Source organism: Carettochelys insculpta, chromosome 1 (genome assembly GCF_033958435.1).
Source record: "Carettochelys insculpta isolate YL-2023 chromosome 1, ASM3395843v1, whole genome shotgun sequence".
Taxonomy (NCBI): domain Eukaryota; kingdom Metazoa; phylum Chordata; order Testudines; family Carettochelyidae; genus Carettochelys; species Carettochelys insculpta.
Window position 1 is genome coordinate 286,985,916 of NC_134137.1, and position 18,183 is coordinate 287,004,098.

An 18,183-nucleotide genomic window follows, 5' to 3' on the forward strand; every position below is an offset into this window, starting at 1 on the left:
AGTGTTCTATGGGGAGGGGGACCAGAGCCAGAAGATGCATCAGCATCCACAGATTCTACACTGGAGAAGGCTAGCCAGTAGTGACAGTTGGAGCACAAACAGCAAAGAATGCACATAAGTGGCTTTGATTTCTGGAAACACTGGAGTAATATGTTGGGGCCAGGAAGCTTTCAGATAGGAGACTTAGATCTGTGTGGTGCTAATATGGACACAGGGCTAGTCAGATGCAGAACTGGCTATTAACAGAGTTTCTCAGTGATGGTGTTGGCAGGGGAAACGTTGTTATATTTTGTTCTCATAGAAACATTGTTTTGTATATGAATGCTTACTGATGTTTCCATGAGGTTCAATATTGTATTTAGCATTGTTAGTGAATCCTCCTTAATTTTCTCATGAAATTCAGCATTGTTTTGTTACTGAAATCCTGTTCATGTTCTATACAACTGAATAACTCTACCTCCCCGTAACTTATATTCTGTTAATAATCTATTGGTACTTTACCTCCTGATTAATAGGGAATTACCAGAGCAGAATGTCATGAGCAGTAGCAATTCAGTTTGAACTGGAGGAGTGGATAAGGGAATGATGAGAAACTCTCCCCTGGCTTGTTAGGAGGGGGGATGAACAAAGGAGGAGAGAGGTATAGGTATTGCTCATCTCTTGTTGCAAGGTGCGCAGGCTTTGAGGAGAAATCCCCCTGCGCCTTACTTGGCATGCCAAATAAAGATTCTTCTTCCACTCTCGGTGTGTTATTGGGCCAGCGTTGCATACCGGGCACGAACTGCCACTGTGTCACCTTAAGAAGGAGGCAACAATGGTAATCAGACTCAGATATCCCATCAAAAGTGTCAGCTGGGTGATTCACTTTAGCGGGTGCCTTGGGAATGTTGCTGTGTTCATTGTCCCATTAAAGGTAACATTCCCAAGCCACTATGCTGCAGAGTAGGAGGGAGGGGGCAACCACTGCTGCACATAGGCAAGCTGTGAAAGGGCCAGGACAGAAGCCAGAGTCTTAACAAACAGCCTCCCTCCTTACCTTCAACAGAATGCACAGAGCCTGTGGAACATGTTTGGCCATTACTGACTATAGGCAAACCGGTGCAGTGTTGGCTCAACCCAAGAAACACCTGCCCGGGCTACAACAGAGTTCTACCCGGATGAATCCCCCACCCCAGCGGTTAACTGACTGTTTGTGGGCCATGCACTTTCTCTGGGATGCACAGTCAGTGAGAGGTATGTGAACAGTATTTGCTTTTTGAACTGCTTAGTGCCCGTGCTCTCTTTAGAGCAGAGGCGAAAGTCACTTAAATTTCTTTCAGGTACTGTCCTATCACTCTTAGGACCGGTGGACTGGGGGCTTGGGAAAAGCCTGCGACAAGCCTGAGCAGCAGAAAAGGAAGAGGTGTGTGGTGTGGGACATCTGCCTAAAGTGCACCAGTCTGAACGCCACTGCATAGGGCCAAAAGCTTGTTCATTCTATTGTTCCGGCAGCTGACACTACGGACACAAACACTGTTGTACTCTGTGAGTGCAGACAAAGCCTAAGAGATGCTCCTTTCCAACTGTCCTATAATACAGTATAGCCCAGGGAGTGCAAAGCAGAAAGCGAACACCGTCAGAGGGGGAAAATCTCATAAGCATTGCCCATTGAGCCCGCCTTTCAAATCAGCAATCTGGAAACTGACCCTTCCTAACATAAAACAGTGACTTCTGCCTCGAAGGTAAAGGAACGAGGACGCAGGCTGGTGTTATGAGCCACCACGTCTGTTCACGCATTAGTCACACTAGCACACGTGTTGCAAAAAGAACAATAAGAAAGAGCACAGAGCCCAATGAACGAATATAGCGAAAGGAAGAAAATAATGCGGCGTCCCGCCGCCTCTATTCGCTGACACGCTCATCTCACATTAATCTTCCTAGTTCACGTTTTGGAAAAGTCGGGCGGCGAAGGCAAGGTGGCAGCGTGCACGTAGGGGTGCGTTTTGGCGATGCGCGCGCGTGTGTGAGTCTCCGGAGGGGAGGTGTGTGTGGGGTAAGGCGGGCGGAAGGGAAAGCTCAGGGCGGAATGCCCTGAGATAATGTCTCCGGAAACCTGATTGGTCAGATTTTGATGCAGTCCACAGGTGCTTGAAATCAAAGGAGCGTTTTCAAAAGAAAAATGACCACAAACACAAAGCCCTCTTGACAGGGCATCAAAACAACAACAACAAAGGTAAATAAAAAGTAGAGCTTGAAAGCAGCTCTTATTTTACACAGTTTACAGAGGCGAGCGGTAGTGGCAGAAACCGCGAGATGGCGTTGCAGCCCTACTTACTGAAATAAGGTGCTACGGCACAGCCTTTTCTTTTTTTTCTTTTTTGTGAACCTACAGGGAACCATTGCTACTCCTCTGAGACTACACGCAAGGATGATTGTTTTCATAGATTCCAAGGGCCGAAGGGGGTCTTTGTGATCTGGTTTTGATAACGTTTTCAGTGTATAAATGAAGGACTTGTCCTGTCTATCTTCTTCCTTTTATGCAAATCTTGGGGAGTAGAAGGGGAGCAGTATACCAACCGCGGGCATTAGCGTGCTAAACCCAGAGTTGTGAGTTCAGTCCTGGAAAAGGCCATTTAGGGTTCTGGGACAAATAGACTGAAAAAAAAATAGCCAGGGATAATGCTTGGTCTCGTTGAGATTCTCGAGTTCCCTTCCAGCTCTATGAGATGTGTACGATAAATAAGAAGCGGGAAAGAGAGCAAACTCGTTAATACAATACACCTCTTCCCCTGTAAACCACACCTCCAGCCAGCAGCTGCCAGCAACCGGAGGAGAGCTGTGCGGTGGAAAGGAAGCCTAATGCTCCGCCCCTCTGCTTGACAGTTCTCAAACAGGTCGTCCGCCAGACAATATACAGACAGCCTAGGCAACCGACGGTACTTTTTCTTTTTGCTCGAAACGCGTAGGTTGTTTGCGCAGCGGTTCATAGCAGAATGTCTGGTCGCGGCAAAGGCGGTAAGGGCTTGGGGAAAGGTGGTGCTAAGCGTCATCGTAAGGTTCTCCGTGATAACATTCAAGGTATCACGAAACCCGCCATTCGTCGTTTGGCCCGCCGTGGTGGTGTCAAGCGTATTTCTGGCTTGATTTACGAAGAAACTCGTGGAGTCCTGAAGGTGTTCTTGGAGAACGTGATCCGTGATGCTGTCACCTACACCGAACATGCTAAGAGAAAGACTGTGACTGCTATGGATGTGGTCTACGCTCTGAAGCGGCAGGGTCGTACTCTTTACGGTTTCGGCGGTTAAATTTTCGTTTTTCCAGATACAGAGCATCATCAAAATCATAAAAGGCTCTTTTAAGAGCCACCCCCACTTTCACGATAAGGGCTTAATCACTACGAATGCTCTTTTTTGCGAGCATACCTGTGGGAAAGGTGGTCTTAAGTGTGAGATTCCCTACTACAAAAAACACGGCGTGATCTATATCTTACTCCCTTAGCAGACGTGTACTAATGTTTTCCCGGGGAGCGGAGGTTAAAAAGCGAGCAGGGATTGCCTGCTAGCCTCTTCTAGGAGAAAATCGGTTTGTCTCTTCGCGTAACACAGAGTTGTTAACGAGAACGAAACAAGGATCCTTATTCACCTCCCGCTAGTTGGAGAAATGTCACGAAGGGGGCGAAATCCGACATTGCCCCCTGCTCCCTGAAACGCTAGCGTTCCCTTGGGTTTATTTCCCCCCGTTTAGGGAGGGCGAACGGTTTTCTACTGTGCTTGGCGAGGCCATGTATTTCGTACACTCTGTTTGTAGCTGCGTCATAGAGGAGGACATGCGACACCCAGAGGAAACGTTATCTTTATGCATTGCGGCTGTTAAGCAGTTAGGATTTCTAGTCTCCTGAAGTTGAAGGCAGCCCTGACTTGGGAGTAAAGCGGTCCTTCACGAGGAGCCAGCGCTCCTCAGGCCGAGAAAAAGCAGTGTAGGGTAAGGCTGGCTGTGTCGCCTTCGACAAACTAGCGCGCGCGCGCGTGTACAGAGCACCCCCAATAAAAGCAACATGGAGGGACTTTTCTATGCAGCCGACACACCTTGTGTCTTCGATGTTACCTGCCGGGAATTCGTGCTCCGCTCATGCTTGATTAAGATTTTCTATAGGTAAGATGCCGCGGCGAAGCAGGAATTATGTTCGGTTTCAGAGAGATGGACTGTTTGCAAGCGAAATAATGAGACACTGACTTAAATGACAGAGAACGAGAACTGGACGGTGACGCGGGGGCTGGCTTTCAGAGAGAGACTAGCGCAGAGTATAGGGAGATCAGACAGCGCGCGTTTTAGTGACCTGACCGTTGAACGCCTCTTTGAAGGAGACTTGGCTGAGCTACCCTGGGCTGGCGAAGGGCGAGTCAGATTTGGCGGCACCGAGCGCGGGCTTTTCAAATATTCAAATTGTCCAATGATAGCTGTCTCCATCTCAATAACCAATCAGAAAAGAGCGTTGGCTATATATGCTGCCGGAGCGGAGGCGCTCTACCTTACTTTGTTCTGTTGTGCCGTTTGTTTCTATCGTGCGTTTGCGGGTTTCTGAAAAATGGCTAGGACTAAGCAGACAGCCCGTAAATCTACCGGTGGCAAAGCCCCGCGCAAGCAATTGGCCACTAAAGCTGCTCGGAAGAGCGCCCCTGCTACTGGGGGAGTGAAGAAGCCGCATCGCTACAGACCCGGTACCGTCGCCTTGCGAGAAATCCGCCGTTACCAAAAATCTACGGAGCTGCTCATCCGCAAGCTGCCTTTCCAGCGCCTGGTGCGCGAAATCGCCCAGGACTTCAAGACCGATCTGCGCTTCCAAAGCTCGGCCGTTATGGCCCTGCAGGAGGCCAGTGAAGCCTACCTGGTTGGGCTCTTTGAAGACACCAACCTGTGCGCCATTCACGCAAAGAGAGTCACTATCATGCCCAAGGACATCCAGTTAGCTCGGCGCATTCGAGGGGAGAGAGCTTAAACGTTTAAGCCTTTTGACGACTAGAAAACTACACTGAAAGATCCAAAGGCTCTTTTAAGAGCCACTACTTTTACTTCTAAAGACCTGAAACACAAAAAAATTCACCTTTATGTAAGATTACAATCTGTATATAACTAATTAAATTATCCATATTCAGTAGTTGTCTGAATATTTTTTTCCACATAGTTCCCAGCTCTACGATTGTGGACTGCTGATCTGAAAGCCGGAGTCCAATACTTAGTGCCATAGGGGCACTCGGCACACTGGGACAATTTCCCATTAACCAGTAGATAGAGAATGAAGGGTAAACCCCTGCCAGTGGGGAGGATTCCAAATCCCTTTAAAAACCTGTCGCGCTTCTATTTCTTACCCTTTTTTAAAGACGCGCAGTTTTTTTAAATTATATAACGTTATTCAGAATTTACATATATTGGTATTGCTTTATTTTGAAGCAGATGCACTTTTTTCACGTCTCTCCCTCAGACAGACAGGCACGCACACACACAGAGCGGGAAGAAAATGGGGGAAATATACCTTCTCGCAAAGAATCCCCTTATGTCTGCTTAAGCACAAAGCAGCATATTAACAATCATAGAATAGGGCATCAGAAAACAGGAGCTGGAAATGAAACATTTAATAATAGCAGAGTGGCTAAAGTGGCAATAGAGGAGAATTTAATCTTACCCCACGTGTTACATTTAATCACGATTCGAAAAAATGGGGATTAAAAAGTTGTTTCAGGTCTTTAGAAGTAAAAGTAGTGGCTCTTAAAAGAGCCTTTGGATCTTTCAGTGTAGTTTTCTAGTCGTCAAAAGGCTTAAACGTTTAAGCTCTCTCCCCTCGAATGCGCCGAGCTAACTGGATGTCCTTGGGCATGATAGTGACTCTCTTTGCGTGAATGGCGCACAGGTTGGTGTCTTCAAAGAGCCCAACCAGGTAGGCTTCACTGGCCTCCTGCAGGGCCATAACGGCCGAGCTTTGGAAGCGCAGATCGGTCTTGAAGTCCTGGGCGATTTCGCGCACCAGGCGCTGGAAAGGCAGCTTGCGGATGAGCAGCTCCGTAGATTTTTGGTAACGGCGGATTTCTCGCAAGGCGACGGTACCGGGTCTGTAGCGATGCGGCTTCTTCACTCCCCCAGTAGCAGGGGCGCTCTTCCGAGCAGCTTTAGTGGCCAATTGCTTGCGCGGGGCTTTGCCACCGGTAGATTTACGGGCTGTCTGCTTAGTCCTAGCCATTTTTCAGAAACCCGCAAACGCACGATAGAAACAAACGGCACAACAGAACAAAGTAAGGTAGAGCGCCTCCGCTCCGGCAGCATATATAGCCAACGCTCTTTTCTGATTGGTTATTGAGATGGAGACAGCTATCATTGGACAATTTGAATATTTGAAAAGCCCGCGCTCGGTGCCGCCAAATCTGACTCGCCCTTCGCCAGCCCAGGGTAGCTCAGCCAAGTCTCCTTCAAAGAGGCGTTCAACGGTCAGGTCACTAAAACGCGCGCTGTCTGATCTCCCTATACTCTGCGCTAGTCTCTCTCTGAAAGCCAGCCCCCGCGTCACCGTCCAGTTCTCGTTCTCTGTCATTTAAGTCAGTGTCTCATTATTTCGCTTGCAAACAGTCCATCTCTCTGAAACCGAACATAATTCCTGCTTCGCCGCGGCATCTTACCTATAGAAAATCTTAATCAAGCATGAGCGGAGCACGAATTCCCGGCAGGTAACATCGAAGACACAAGGTGTGTCGGCTGCATAGAAAAGTCCCTCCATGTTGCTTTTATTGGGGGTGCTCTGTACACGCGCGCGCGCGCTAGTTTGTCGAAGGCGACACAGCCAGCCTTACCCTACACTGCTTTTTCTCGGCCTGAGGAGCGCTGGCTCCTCGTGAAGGACCGCTTTACTCCCAAGTCAGGGCTGCCTTCAACTTCAGGAGACTAGAAATCCTAACTGCTTAACAGCCGCAATGCATAAAGATAACGTTTCCTCTGGGTGTCGCATGTCCTCCTCTATGACGCAGCTACAAACAGAGTGTACGAAATACATGGCCTCGCCAAGCACAGTAGAAAACCGTTCGCCCTCCCTAAACGGGGGGAAATAAACCCAAGGGAACGCTAGCGTTTCAGGGAGCAGGGGGCAATGTCGGATTTCGCCCCCTTCGTGACATTTCTCCAACTAGCGGGAGGTGAATAAGGATCCTTGTTTCGTTCTCGTTAACAACTCTGTGTTACGCGAAGAGACAAACCGATTTTCTCCTAGAAGAGGCTAGCAGGCAATCCCTGCTCGCTTTTTAACCTCCGCTCCCCGGGAAAACATTAGTACACGTCTGCTAAGGGAGTAAGATATAGATCACGCCGTGTTTTTTGTAGTAGGGAATCTCACACTTAAGACCACCTTTCCCACAGGTATGCTCGCAAAAAAGAGCATTCGTAGTGATTAAGCCCTTATCGTGAAAGTGGGGGTGGCTCTTAAAAGAGCCTTTTATGATTTTGATGATGCTCTGTATCTGGAAAAACGAAAATTTAACCGCCGAAACCGTAAAGAGTACGACCCTGCCGCTTCAGAGCGTAGACCACATCCATAGCAGTCACAGTCTTTCTCTTAGCATGTTCGGTGTAGGTGACAGCATCACGGATCACGTTCTCCAAGAACACCTTCAGGACTCCACGAGTTTCTTCGTAAATCAAGCCAGAAATACGCTTGACACCACCACGGCGGGCCAAACGACGAATGGCGGGTTTCGTGATACCTTGAATGTTATCACGGAGAACCTTACGATGACGCTTAGCACCACCTTTCCCCAAGCCCTTACCGCCTTTGCCGCGACCAGACATTCTGCTATGAACCGCTGCGCAAACAACCTACGCGTTTCGAGCAAAAAGAAAAAGTACCGTCGGTTGCCTAGGCTGTCTGTATATTGTCTGGCGGACGACCTGTTTGAGAACTGTCAAGCAGAGGGGCGGAGCATTAGGCTTCCTTTCCACCGCACAGCTCTCCTCCGGTTGCTGGCAGCTGCTGGCTGGAGGTGTGGTTTACAGGGGAAGAGGTGTATTGTATTAACGAGTTTGCTCTCTTTCCCGCTTCTTATTTATCGTACACATCTCATAGAGCTGGAAGGGAACTCGAGAATCTCAACGAGACCAAGCATTATCCCTGGCTATTTTTTTTTCAGTCTATTTGTCCCAGAACCCTAAATGGCCTTTTCCAGGACTGAACTCACAACTCTGGGTTTAGCACGCTAATGCCCGCGGTTGGTATACTGCTCCCCTTCTACTCCCCAAGATTTGCATAAAAGGAAGAAGATAGACAGGACAAGTCCTTCATTTATACACTGAAAACGTTATCAAAACCAGATCACAAAGACCCCCTTCGGCCCTTGGAATCTATGAAAACAATCATCCTTGCGTGTAGTCTCAGAGGAGTAGCAATGGTTCCCTGTAGGTTCACAAAAAAGAAAAAAAAGAAAAGGCTGTGCCGTAGCACCTTATTTCAGTAAGTAGGGCTGCAACGCCATCTCGCGGTTTCTGCCACTACCGCTCGCCTCTGTAAACTGTGTAAAATAAGAGCTGCTTTCAAGCTCTACTTTTTATTTACCTTTGTTGTTGTTGTTTTGATGCCCTGTCAAGAGGGCTTTGTGTTTGTGGTCATTTTTCTTTTGAAAACGCTCCTTTGATTTCAAGCACCTGTGGACTGCATCAAAATCTGACCAATCAGGTTTCCGGAGACATTATCTCAGGGCATTCCGCCCTGAGCTTTCCCTTCCGCCCGCCTTACCCCACACACACCTCCCCTCCGGAGACTCACACACGCGCGCGCATCGCCAAAACGCACCCCTACGTGCACGCTGCCACCTTGCCTTCGCCGCCCGACTTTTCCAAAACGTGAACTAGGAAGATTAATGTGAGATGAGCGTGTCAGCGAATAGAGGCGGCGGGACGCCGCATTATTTTCTTCCTTTCGCTATATTCGTTCATTGGGCTCTGTGCTCTTTCTTATTGTTCTTTTTGCAACACGTGTGCTAGTGTGACTAATGCGTGAACAGACGTGGTGGCTCATAACACCAGCCTGCGTCCTCGTTCCTTTACCTTCGAGGCAGAAGTCACTGTTTTATGTTAGGAAGGGTCAGTTTCCAGATTGCTGATTTGAAAGGCGGGCTCAATGGGCAATGCTTATGAGATTTTCCCCCTCTGACGGTGTTCGCTTTCTGCTTTGCACTCCCTGGGCTATACTGTATTATAGGACAGTTGGAAAGGAGCATCTCTTAGGCTTTGTCTGCACTCACAGAGTACAACAGTGTTTGTGTCCGTAGTGTCAGCTGCCGGAACAATAGAATGAACAAGCTTTTGGCCCTATGCAGTGGCGTTCAGACTGGTGCACTTTAGGCAGATGTCCCACACCACACACCTCTTCCTTTTCTGCTGCTCAGGCTTGTCGCAGGCTTTTCCCAAGCCCCCAGTCCACCGGTCCTAAGAGTGATAGGACAGTACCTGAAAGAAATTTAAGTGACTTTCGCCTCTGCTCTAAAGAGAGCACGGGCACTAAGCAGTTCAAAAAGCAAATACTGTTCACATACCTCTCACTGACTGTGCATCCCAGAGAAAGTGCATGGCCCACAAACAGTCAGTTAACCGCTGGGGTGGGGGATTCATCCGGGTAGAACTCTGTTGTAGCCCGGGCAGGTGTTTCTTGGGTTGAGCCAACACTGCACCGGTTTGCCTATAGTCAGTAATGGCCAAACATGTTCCACAGGCTCTGTGCATTCTGTTGAAGGTAAGGAGGGAGGCTGTTTGTTAAGACTCTGGCTTCTGTCCTGGCCCTTTCACAGCTTGCCTATGTGCAGCAGTGGTTGCCCCCTCCCTCCTACTCTGCAGCATAGTGGCTTGGGAATGTTACCTTTAATGGGACAATGAACACAGCAACATTCCCAAGGCACCTGCCAAAATTAACTTCATAGGCATTTGCAGTGATTCCCCCACCCTTCTATCCCATGTACCTGATTTATAAGTTTTCATTTCAATTTTTGTTTGCATCTGTCTGTTATATAACCATCATGCCAATTCACTTTCAGCACTATTTCCAGTACAGCACTATCTCGAGATCTGAAGTGGGTCTGCCCCACAAAAACTCATTACCTAATAAATTATTTTGTTTCTCTTTAAAGGCTACAAGACTTCTTGGGGGTTTTTTTTTCTGTTTTGTTTTCAGAGACAGACTAACAACTCTATTACTCTCCTACTAACCTCTCCATTGCTATGACTGTAGATAAGTTAAAGACACAAAGGAATCTGTTGAATGACCGTCTTTGAAAGAGAGTAGGCATGCATTCTCTGCAAGGACAAATTTGGACTTTTAAGCATCCTCTGTGCAGCAGGTATTACACAGAGATCTTGCAGCCTGTGTGAGGCACAAACTGGGGATATGCTTCCTGTGTTTTGAAAACCAGTTTCTGCAAGTGTGCATGCTGAGAGCAGGTGGGAGGAGGGGCTAGTGGTTGCCTTAGTGTCCATCAGCATGTGCTTCTCCCCTTGCCCTTTCCCAAGAGCATGGGAAGAAAGATCGGGGAGGGGGGGAAGCATGACAGTGCAGATATGCTGTTGGAGCTATGTGTCTCTTGCAGTTATGGTGTGTGTCTACTTCCCACTCTGCCGGGACTGAAAACTTCCCTTCTCCCAGCAGCCGGGGAAGGGAGGAGGTGGTCTGGCCAGGGCACAGCAGCTTGTGCTTTCCACCCTGCAGCTTTCTGGGACACCGCTTGGCCTGCCCACTCTGTTGGGACAGTGAAAATTTCCCTTCCCCTAGCAGCCTGGGTAAGGGAGAGAGGTGTTACAGGCATGGCAGAACAGCTTGTGCTATCATATGGTAACTTAATGCTCCTTCCTCTGCTTCCTCTAAGTTGCAAAAAGAGATATTAGTCTGCTTAGCATAAAAAAATATTGATGATGAATGAATGCTGTCTCAATGTAGGTAGAAGGCTTGTCATGCAAAATTGCTCTGTGGTGCCATGATGCCAGATTACTTACTGATGGTTTGGTGAGGAAAGATGTCTTATCTTGGGGGTGGAATAAAAACCTCATGAGAAGAATTAAAGAGTACCTGTGTTAGGGTTTTATGGAGAGGTACAGGATGGATCAGCATTCTGTCCCCAGACACATTAACATTTTCCAGGGACCCCCAGGTTCTGAAAGTACAGCAGCCGCCATAGATCACACCCAATTGTCTTAACCCACTTGTGGCATGATTAAAAATGAGAACTCACCAGAAGTGCCTTCCCCACCATCAGGGTCCAGATACAAAAGATCCTGGGAAGAAGGGATGAAATCCAATGTTACAAAATGTTCCTGGCTGTCGCAAGATCAGCTGCTCCACTTGCCTGCTGACCATTATCCTCCTCCTCTTCCTCATACACTGTGTCCTCCTTGCTCTTGGTCAGAGGCTTCCTGAGGAATCTCTTCAGAGGTACCCACAGACTGTTTGGGGACTGTGGTTGGGTCACTCCCTAGAATCCCATGCAGCTGCTCATAGAAGCACCATGTTTGTAGTGACGACCCAGAACACGTGTTTACTTTCTTTATTTTTTGGCCTGACTACTTGAGCTTCTTTTATTTTCACACAGCACTGCTGAACATCCCTGGTGTACCCTTTTCCCTCCATGGCCTGTGACATCTTTGCATATAAGTCTGCATTTCTTGGGCTGCTTCATAGTTTTCCCAGCACAGATTCATCCACTATGCCCCCAGCAATAAGATCCTGGATCTCCTGCACAGTCCATGCTGGAGCTCATTTGTGACCCTGAGAATTCATGGTCAGATGTGCAAGTGAGGTGTGCTGCCTGCTCCAAACACCACAGTGGACAGACAGAAAATGACATTCAAATTTTCCAAGTCTGCTTCCTGCACAGCTGGAGAGCAGCAGACCTGAAAGTGATGCTCAGAGTGGTCACCTTGGGACACTGTGGGACATATCAAGGAGGTATGTCAAATTTCACAGCTGTCCATCTGCACTACTCTAAGATCAACCATGCAAGGTTGAATTTGGTGTTACGCCTCGTGAAAAATGGGAATATAAAAGTCAACCTTAAGAGCTCAGCATGTGAAGTTATCGGATTTTAAAATGAATGTGAAAACCATTATTGTAACCATTGTTTTAGGTTTGCACCAAATCTTTTGCCAAGTGGGCCAAATGTGGCGTCTAATGCAAGCTGCTGATTCATTTAATCTGTTTATGTGGCTTATATGTTTGTATCATATTATATAGAGAGTTGTAAAGTATTAACTCTGTGCTGGTACTTGAAACCGTAGTCTCTGGGAGACCACAATAGGAGACCTAGCACCAGGGTAAAGCAGCACTTGACTCCAATCCACATCTGAGGAATTTGCCTGGGGAAGTTCAGCCCTGGTGTGGACAGCTGTGGGAGCTCAGCTATTAGTTGGGAGGCACCTGATTCTTTCCTGGGTTGTTACCCAAGCACTCAGCTTACAGGGTATACTGCTAATGCCCCACCCAATTCCTATTGTTTTGTCTGTGGCTTTAGTGCTTTGTATCTTGAAACAACAACAACAACAAAATTTGAGAAACTTGGAAGCAGAGTTTCTTCCCTTTTAAAAATACCTCTATGAACAAATTAATTAATAAATAAACTGAATTATATTTTAAAAATACTGAAATAAATGTATATAAACTGAAGCTTTTCTTTTCATCTCAAGAAAGCCTACTAGAATGGTCAATTTGATACTATTAATAAAATATCAAGATGTGAACACATTATTATGCCTAGTACATTAGGCTTCTGACCAGATTGGCACTGTTTGGTGCTCCTAGAATATAACAATAATAATTGCAGCAGTGGTCAATGTGGACCATGAATTGGGAAGGTTCTCTTGGAAAGAGTCATGGCACCGGTATGAGGCACAGCTCTGAGGTCTCCTTTCCCTACACTGTGGGAAATTTGAACCCAGCAAGGAGCATATGCTTTATAGGTTTGTGGAAAAGGGCCTTGTTAACTTGCACTTGCATGATGTGACACATTGTGTTAGAAACTGTTATTAAGCAAAACTGTATGATGAGTTTGTTGCTGACTGGAGACAAAAGTACAACCCCCAAAGGTAACTTGCTCGGTGCTCAGATAACTGAAAGCGGGGGCTCCTGGACGGGACAGCTACTCAGACCGCCTTCTTAGAAATGCGCAGAGGTTGAACGCTAAGGATCATGGGTTGGCTCCTGTTAGTAGAACAGCAGAATCAGAGGAGGCTGCTGTAACCGCGGCAATTGCTACCTCTCAGAATTTCATAGGCCGAGTATGCTGAGCATGCTCCGTAGGCGCTGCTGTCGCTGCTGCCCTTCTTCTTACCCTTACTGGGTTTCAGATAGTGCTGCCCTATTTTTACACACGTTGCAAAGTGCTTCGGGGCAAATCGCAGAGGGTTATGGGCGGGAATAAACTAGGTGGAGGGGGTGGGGGTCGAAGAACTGTAGGGTGCGCAGAGCAGGCGCTGGAGGAGAGAAATCAGGCGGGTGGGGGGAGTGGAGCTGAGGGAAGATGCTGGGAGCCGCTGCGAAAGGTTTTTATGGTTCCCCTCACACCCAGGGACAGAAAAAGGGAGTAACAATTGTTCCGGTGGGTAAGTCCCCCCGCTGGGTGTGCACAGCCCGGGTGGGGGGGCAAAGGGAGGGAGTTATTTCCCCTTTTAGTTCCATACTATTTCCAATGCAGCTGCCTGTTTGTTCTTAAAGGTACAGCTGCACTAAAGCCTTGTTTCTCCCAGCCGGCCCCCAGCCTCCCCCTGCGCTGGGAGCTGCCCACCGCGGGCTCTTATCAGTTTACACTACGAGTCTCATTGTCTGATCTGTCCCAGTGACTCCCTAAATTGCATGCCCTCCCTTGTAACTCATTTCCATGGGAGTTTTGATCCTTTTAAAATAGAACTCCAGAAGCACAGAGACCACCTACAAGGGAGCGTGAAGTCCGTGCTCTACAGTTTTGACTGAGAGGTACTTAGTCTTTAGCTCATATGGTAGAGCACAGGGCTTTAGCCCAAAAAGTTGTATGTTCAATTCTTTGTGCTGATGATCTGGGTTTGTTTGTCTTCTGCAAATACTGCTTCTATTAGTTTTATTATTTTGCAACCAAACCCCACTCTAGTCTAGGAGTGCAAATGAGCGGGATGGGAGTGCAGGGTCTCACCTTGGAGGGTAGGGGACAGTGTTTCATGAAATCTGAGCACTAGGCCAGATGCCCAGGAGAGTTTTAGGTGCTGTGCAGCTTACTGGCATAGTGCCCACTGATGACATCCTGTGTTTCTATTGGTGCTGCACATGTGTGTAAGGCAAGGTGCACATAACACAATTTACTCTGCTTATCCATTGAAAAGGTTACTGGGAACTTTGGTGGGGGCCACTTGCTTTCAGACAGCTCCCAGCACCATTGCTTAGGCACCATCTACTACTGCTTTTTGAAAAATTAGCTGATTTGTTTTGCATTAATCACTTGAGGCAAGTACAGTTAATTGAGAACCTTCATCTGGAGGCCATACTATAAGTTGAACATTTGCTTTCTCCTGCACTGCTGGGTGTGCTCACTTCTGTCACCCTATTTCTACAAAGATGTAGCTAACATAGAGAGATGTGCAAGCTATGCAGTGAAAATTATTAGAGACCCTGAATTTTAATGCGTGAACAGAGACCGACCAGATTGGGACTGCATCCTGGTGCCAGTAGACGGCACTCTAGGGCAGCAATGCCCAATAGTAATTGAAGGATTGCCACACATCTGGTTGTCATCCTTCTCTATTCGTCACAGTCCCCACCATCACTCTAGTAGTGCCCTCTCCATCCCCCAGTGACAGGGCCCCAGGACGTCCCCATGCTCACAATGCCCTCCCCCATTTTTATACAGAGAGACATTACTCTGACCAGTTCCTCATTTAGCTGTATTATCATTGTGCAATCAAGTAGGAGGAAATGTGGACTTTTGGAGGTTCAGGGGGCTGGAGGCAAAGGAGGGTTATTGTAGATTTCAAACTGAAGTGCTTACCAACTAACTGATTAGTCAATGGTGGAAAAAAAACATTGACTACTCATTTAGTTGATTGCATGAAATTTAACATCCTTAGTTCTAACCATTCAATGAAATTCAACCCCTTGGGCTCAATCCATTATAATGCCACCCGTGTTACATGTGGTGAATATTTGGGGCATTGATCTAACTTATGATTATTCAAGGCCTTTTCTTCACTTGTGCAGCTTCAGTGCAACACTGTGCTTCCTTGTTTATAAGTGGGGTGGCAGGGAAGCCCCCATGCCCTACCTTTTCTCCAGCAGAAGTGCCGAGTGGAGCGTGATGATGATGACACCTAAGGAAGCTCCATAACCAGGTCACTCATGCAGCTCTGCTGCTACAGAACTTCACACTCCCTTGGATAGACCTAAAGCTGCAACACGGGATTGTACCTTCTCTGATCTTTCTGATGTGGAGGGGTTGGGGTGTAATAGAGAAATGCCTATAGGATTTGGGAGAAAGGTGGAATGACAGGGGGCCTGGGTGGAACAAAGCTGCTTTCCCGGGGAAAGTGCCTCAAAGTGTGGGTCTCTGTATAGTGGGTGCAGAAGTACCCTCCCCTGTGAATGGTTGAGCAGGGTCCTAAAAGTTTATCCCACACCGGATACACAGAATCCTAATCAGCCTCTGATCTCTGTCTTCTCTGATTAACAGATGGAAAATTGTTCCATTCAGCCAAAGGAAAAAAGGTTCCTGTTGTGGAAACCATGCAAGAAGTCCAAAAAGTCTTTAAGATGTTTCATGACAGCACTTATACAGCAAAAACTAAAACAAGACATTCAATAGCATCAAAATTCTATTGGACAGGAATGACAAATGATATTGATGAGTGGGTATGCTAATACATGAAATTGAACCCAGAGGAATGATAGTTACTATGTAAGGACAAATTGAAAATGTGTAAAAGAAATAATAAGAATGCATTCATTGTGGACACGTGAACTGTGTACCCTGGCAATGTTATCACCATAGCCAGATGTTCATTTCACCATATCATTCCATCTTTCTAGGTTGAATAGTGTCCAGTTTGCCAGAAAATGGGAAGGAAAATAAATGTGGACACCACCTTGAGAAGCAAAAAGGTCATTTCTTTTATATTCAGAAACTTGTTTTGTTATCTTAGAAAGGTCATTCTTTCACTTTTCACTTCAGTAACACTATTAGCAGCGTGTACATCCAGGGTATTTTTAAGAAAGTATAAATCATCTCCATACAAGACATTGCAGCTATGGCTTATATGCACTTGATATTTCAGAATACTACTGTAGCCTGAAATAGCGATGCTTGTGTGCTCATTTCAAAAGGTGCTGCTATTTCAAGCGTGCTCTTCTGAGTCTGACAGTCCTCATCATATGAGGAGTAATGGACATATCGGAATAGCCCCTTATTCTGAAACTTGGTGCTATATAGATGGCACCAATTCCGGAATACAATATTTTGAAATAATGTATGCATTTTACATACTATGCATTGTGTAATTATTTTGAAACCAATTAGTTGTGTAGACATGAACCGAGGGTAATACGCTATCCTTGAGCAATTGCCTCAGAGCTATACATTGAGCCCTTGATTTTACAAGAAGTATAATTCATGCAAGTGGCAAACATAGTGAACACACACCTATACCATTCTGTGTACTTGTATGTCACACCTATTATGCTTTCCTCTTGTGCTGTCTTTCACAACCTGTTTGTGTATTTCATTTTCCTTTCCTTGTTTCTTTGCTTTTGCTCTGTATGTCGTGTATTCTTCTCTTTTCCTTTTAGCAATGGGCATGTCATTCACATCGTGAAGCACTAGTGACACAATTACAATATGTATGGTGCTGAAGACATATCTCTAGTTTCATAGAGGTTAATTGCAGAAATGTTGAACATGACTATACCTGGTATGCTCAATTATAGGTCAGTCAAGTCTGGGACTGGGTGGGAATGGATTTAATAGGACCACTGCAAACAACAAATAATGGATACTGCTAGAGCCATTCAAAATATATTTAACAAAAATGGTGTAGGGAGGGATAGCTCAGTAGTTTGAGCATTGGCCTCCTAAACCTAACATTGTGGGTTCAGGCCTCAAGGGAGCCAGTCAGGAGTAAATAGATTTAAAAAAAAAAAAAAGTTAGGGATGGTGGTAGGTCCTGCTATGAGGCTAGCAGACTGGATTCAATAGCCTCTGCAGGTCCCTTCCACTCTATGAGATAGGTGTATATTCACAGACAGAGATCATCTCTCAAGATGGGTGGAAACCTTTCCACTTGGAGATGAATCAGCATTTGGGGTAGCCTAAATCATACAAGCCGTGTCTACACGAGCCGGCTACTTCGAAGTAGCCGTGCCAACTTCAAAATACCGCCTGCCGCATCTACATGCGGCGAGCGCTATTTCAAAGTTGAAATCGACGTAAGGCAGCGAGATGTCGAAGTCACTATCCCCCTCAGGAGATGGGAATAGCGCCCTACTTCGACACCGAACGTCGAAGTAAGGCACGTGTAGACGATCTGCAGCCCGCAACATCGAAATAGCGCAGTCCTCCATGGCAGCCATCAGCTGAGGGGTTGAGAGACACTCTCTCCAGCCCCTGAGCTCTATGGTCGCCGCATGCAGCAGCCCCTTAAAGCTCCCCACCCCCTTATTTCCTGTGCAGGAAGCTGAGAGCTCATGCAGGCAGCAGCACAGCCATGTGCTTAGCCTGCACGTCTCTCTGCAGCCCCAAGCCACCATCATGCACCCCATGGCAGCCAGCCAGCCCCCAAGCACCCCCAGGGCACCCTCCCGCAAGGGGAGTCAGGGCTCCCAGGCTGGCAGCCAGCCGGGGAAGAGGCAGCGGGGCCCCTCCTGGATGGAGGCCAAGATCCGGGACCTGCTGGGGCTCTGGAGTGAGGAGGAGGTGCTCCAGGTAATGGGGAGCAAGAGGCGGGAACGCGGATGCGTTCGCTCAGCTGGCCGAGGGCCTGGCTGTCCGGGGTCACCCTGCCCGCACTCCTGACCACGTCAGGAGTAAGGTCAAGGAGCTGCGGCAGGGTTACGCCCGGGCCCGAGACGTGGCCAGCCAATCTGGGGCTGCCCCTGCCACTTGCCCCTTTTACAGGGAGCTCAGGGCCATCCTGGGCCCCCGGTACACCTCCTCCCCCCGGCCACTTTTGACACCTTGGCCGACG

At 47.4% G+C, this 18,183-nt stretch overlaps 4 protein-coding genes across 4 annotated transcripts; 2 read left to right on the top strand and 2 right to left on the bottom strand.

Annotated features, from left to right (window-relative positions):
- The first annotated feature begins 2,972 nt into the window (after positions 1 to 2,972).
- On the top strand, positions 2,973 to 3,292 carry LOC142007336 (histone H4). Its single transcript, XM_074983947.1, has one exon. It carries the CDS (start codon positions 2,973 to 2,975, stop codon positions 3,282 to 3,284), a length of 312 nt encoding a protein of 103 aa, XP_074840048.1. The 3' UTR covers positions 3,285 to 3,292.
- Positions 3,293 to 4,476: 1,184 nt separating this feature from the next.
- On the top strand, positions 4,477 to 5,096 carry LOC142007337 (histone H3). The gene has a single exon (XM_074983948.1). The coding sequence runs from the start codon at positions 4,565 to 4,567 to the stop codon at positions 4,973 to 4,975; it is 411 nt and encodes a 136-aa protein (XP_074840049.1). The 5' UTR covers positions 4,477 to 4,564; the 3' UTR covers positions 4,976 to 5,096.
- A 389-nt stretch (positions 5,097 to 5,485) lies between these two features.
- LOC142007338 (histone H3) lies at positions 5,486 to 6,299 on the bottom strand. Its single transcript, XM_074983949.1, has one exon. The coding sequence runs from the start codon at positions 6,209 to 6,211 to the stop codon at positions 5,801 to 5,803; it is 411 nt and encodes a 136-aa protein (XP_074840050.1). The 5' UTR covers positions 6,212 to 6,299; the 3' UTR covers positions 5,486 to 5,800.
- A 1,184-nt stretch (positions 6,300 to 7,483) lies between these two features.
- LOC142007339 (histone H4) lies at positions 7,484 to 7,803 on the bottom strand. Its single transcript, XM_074983951.1, has one exon. The coding sequence runs from the start codon at positions 7,801 to 7,803 to the stop codon at positions 7,492 to 7,494; it is 312 nt and encodes a 103-aa protein (XP_074840052.1). The 3' UTR covers positions 7,484 to 7,491.
- Positions 7,804 to 18,183: the final 10,380 nt, after the last annotated feature.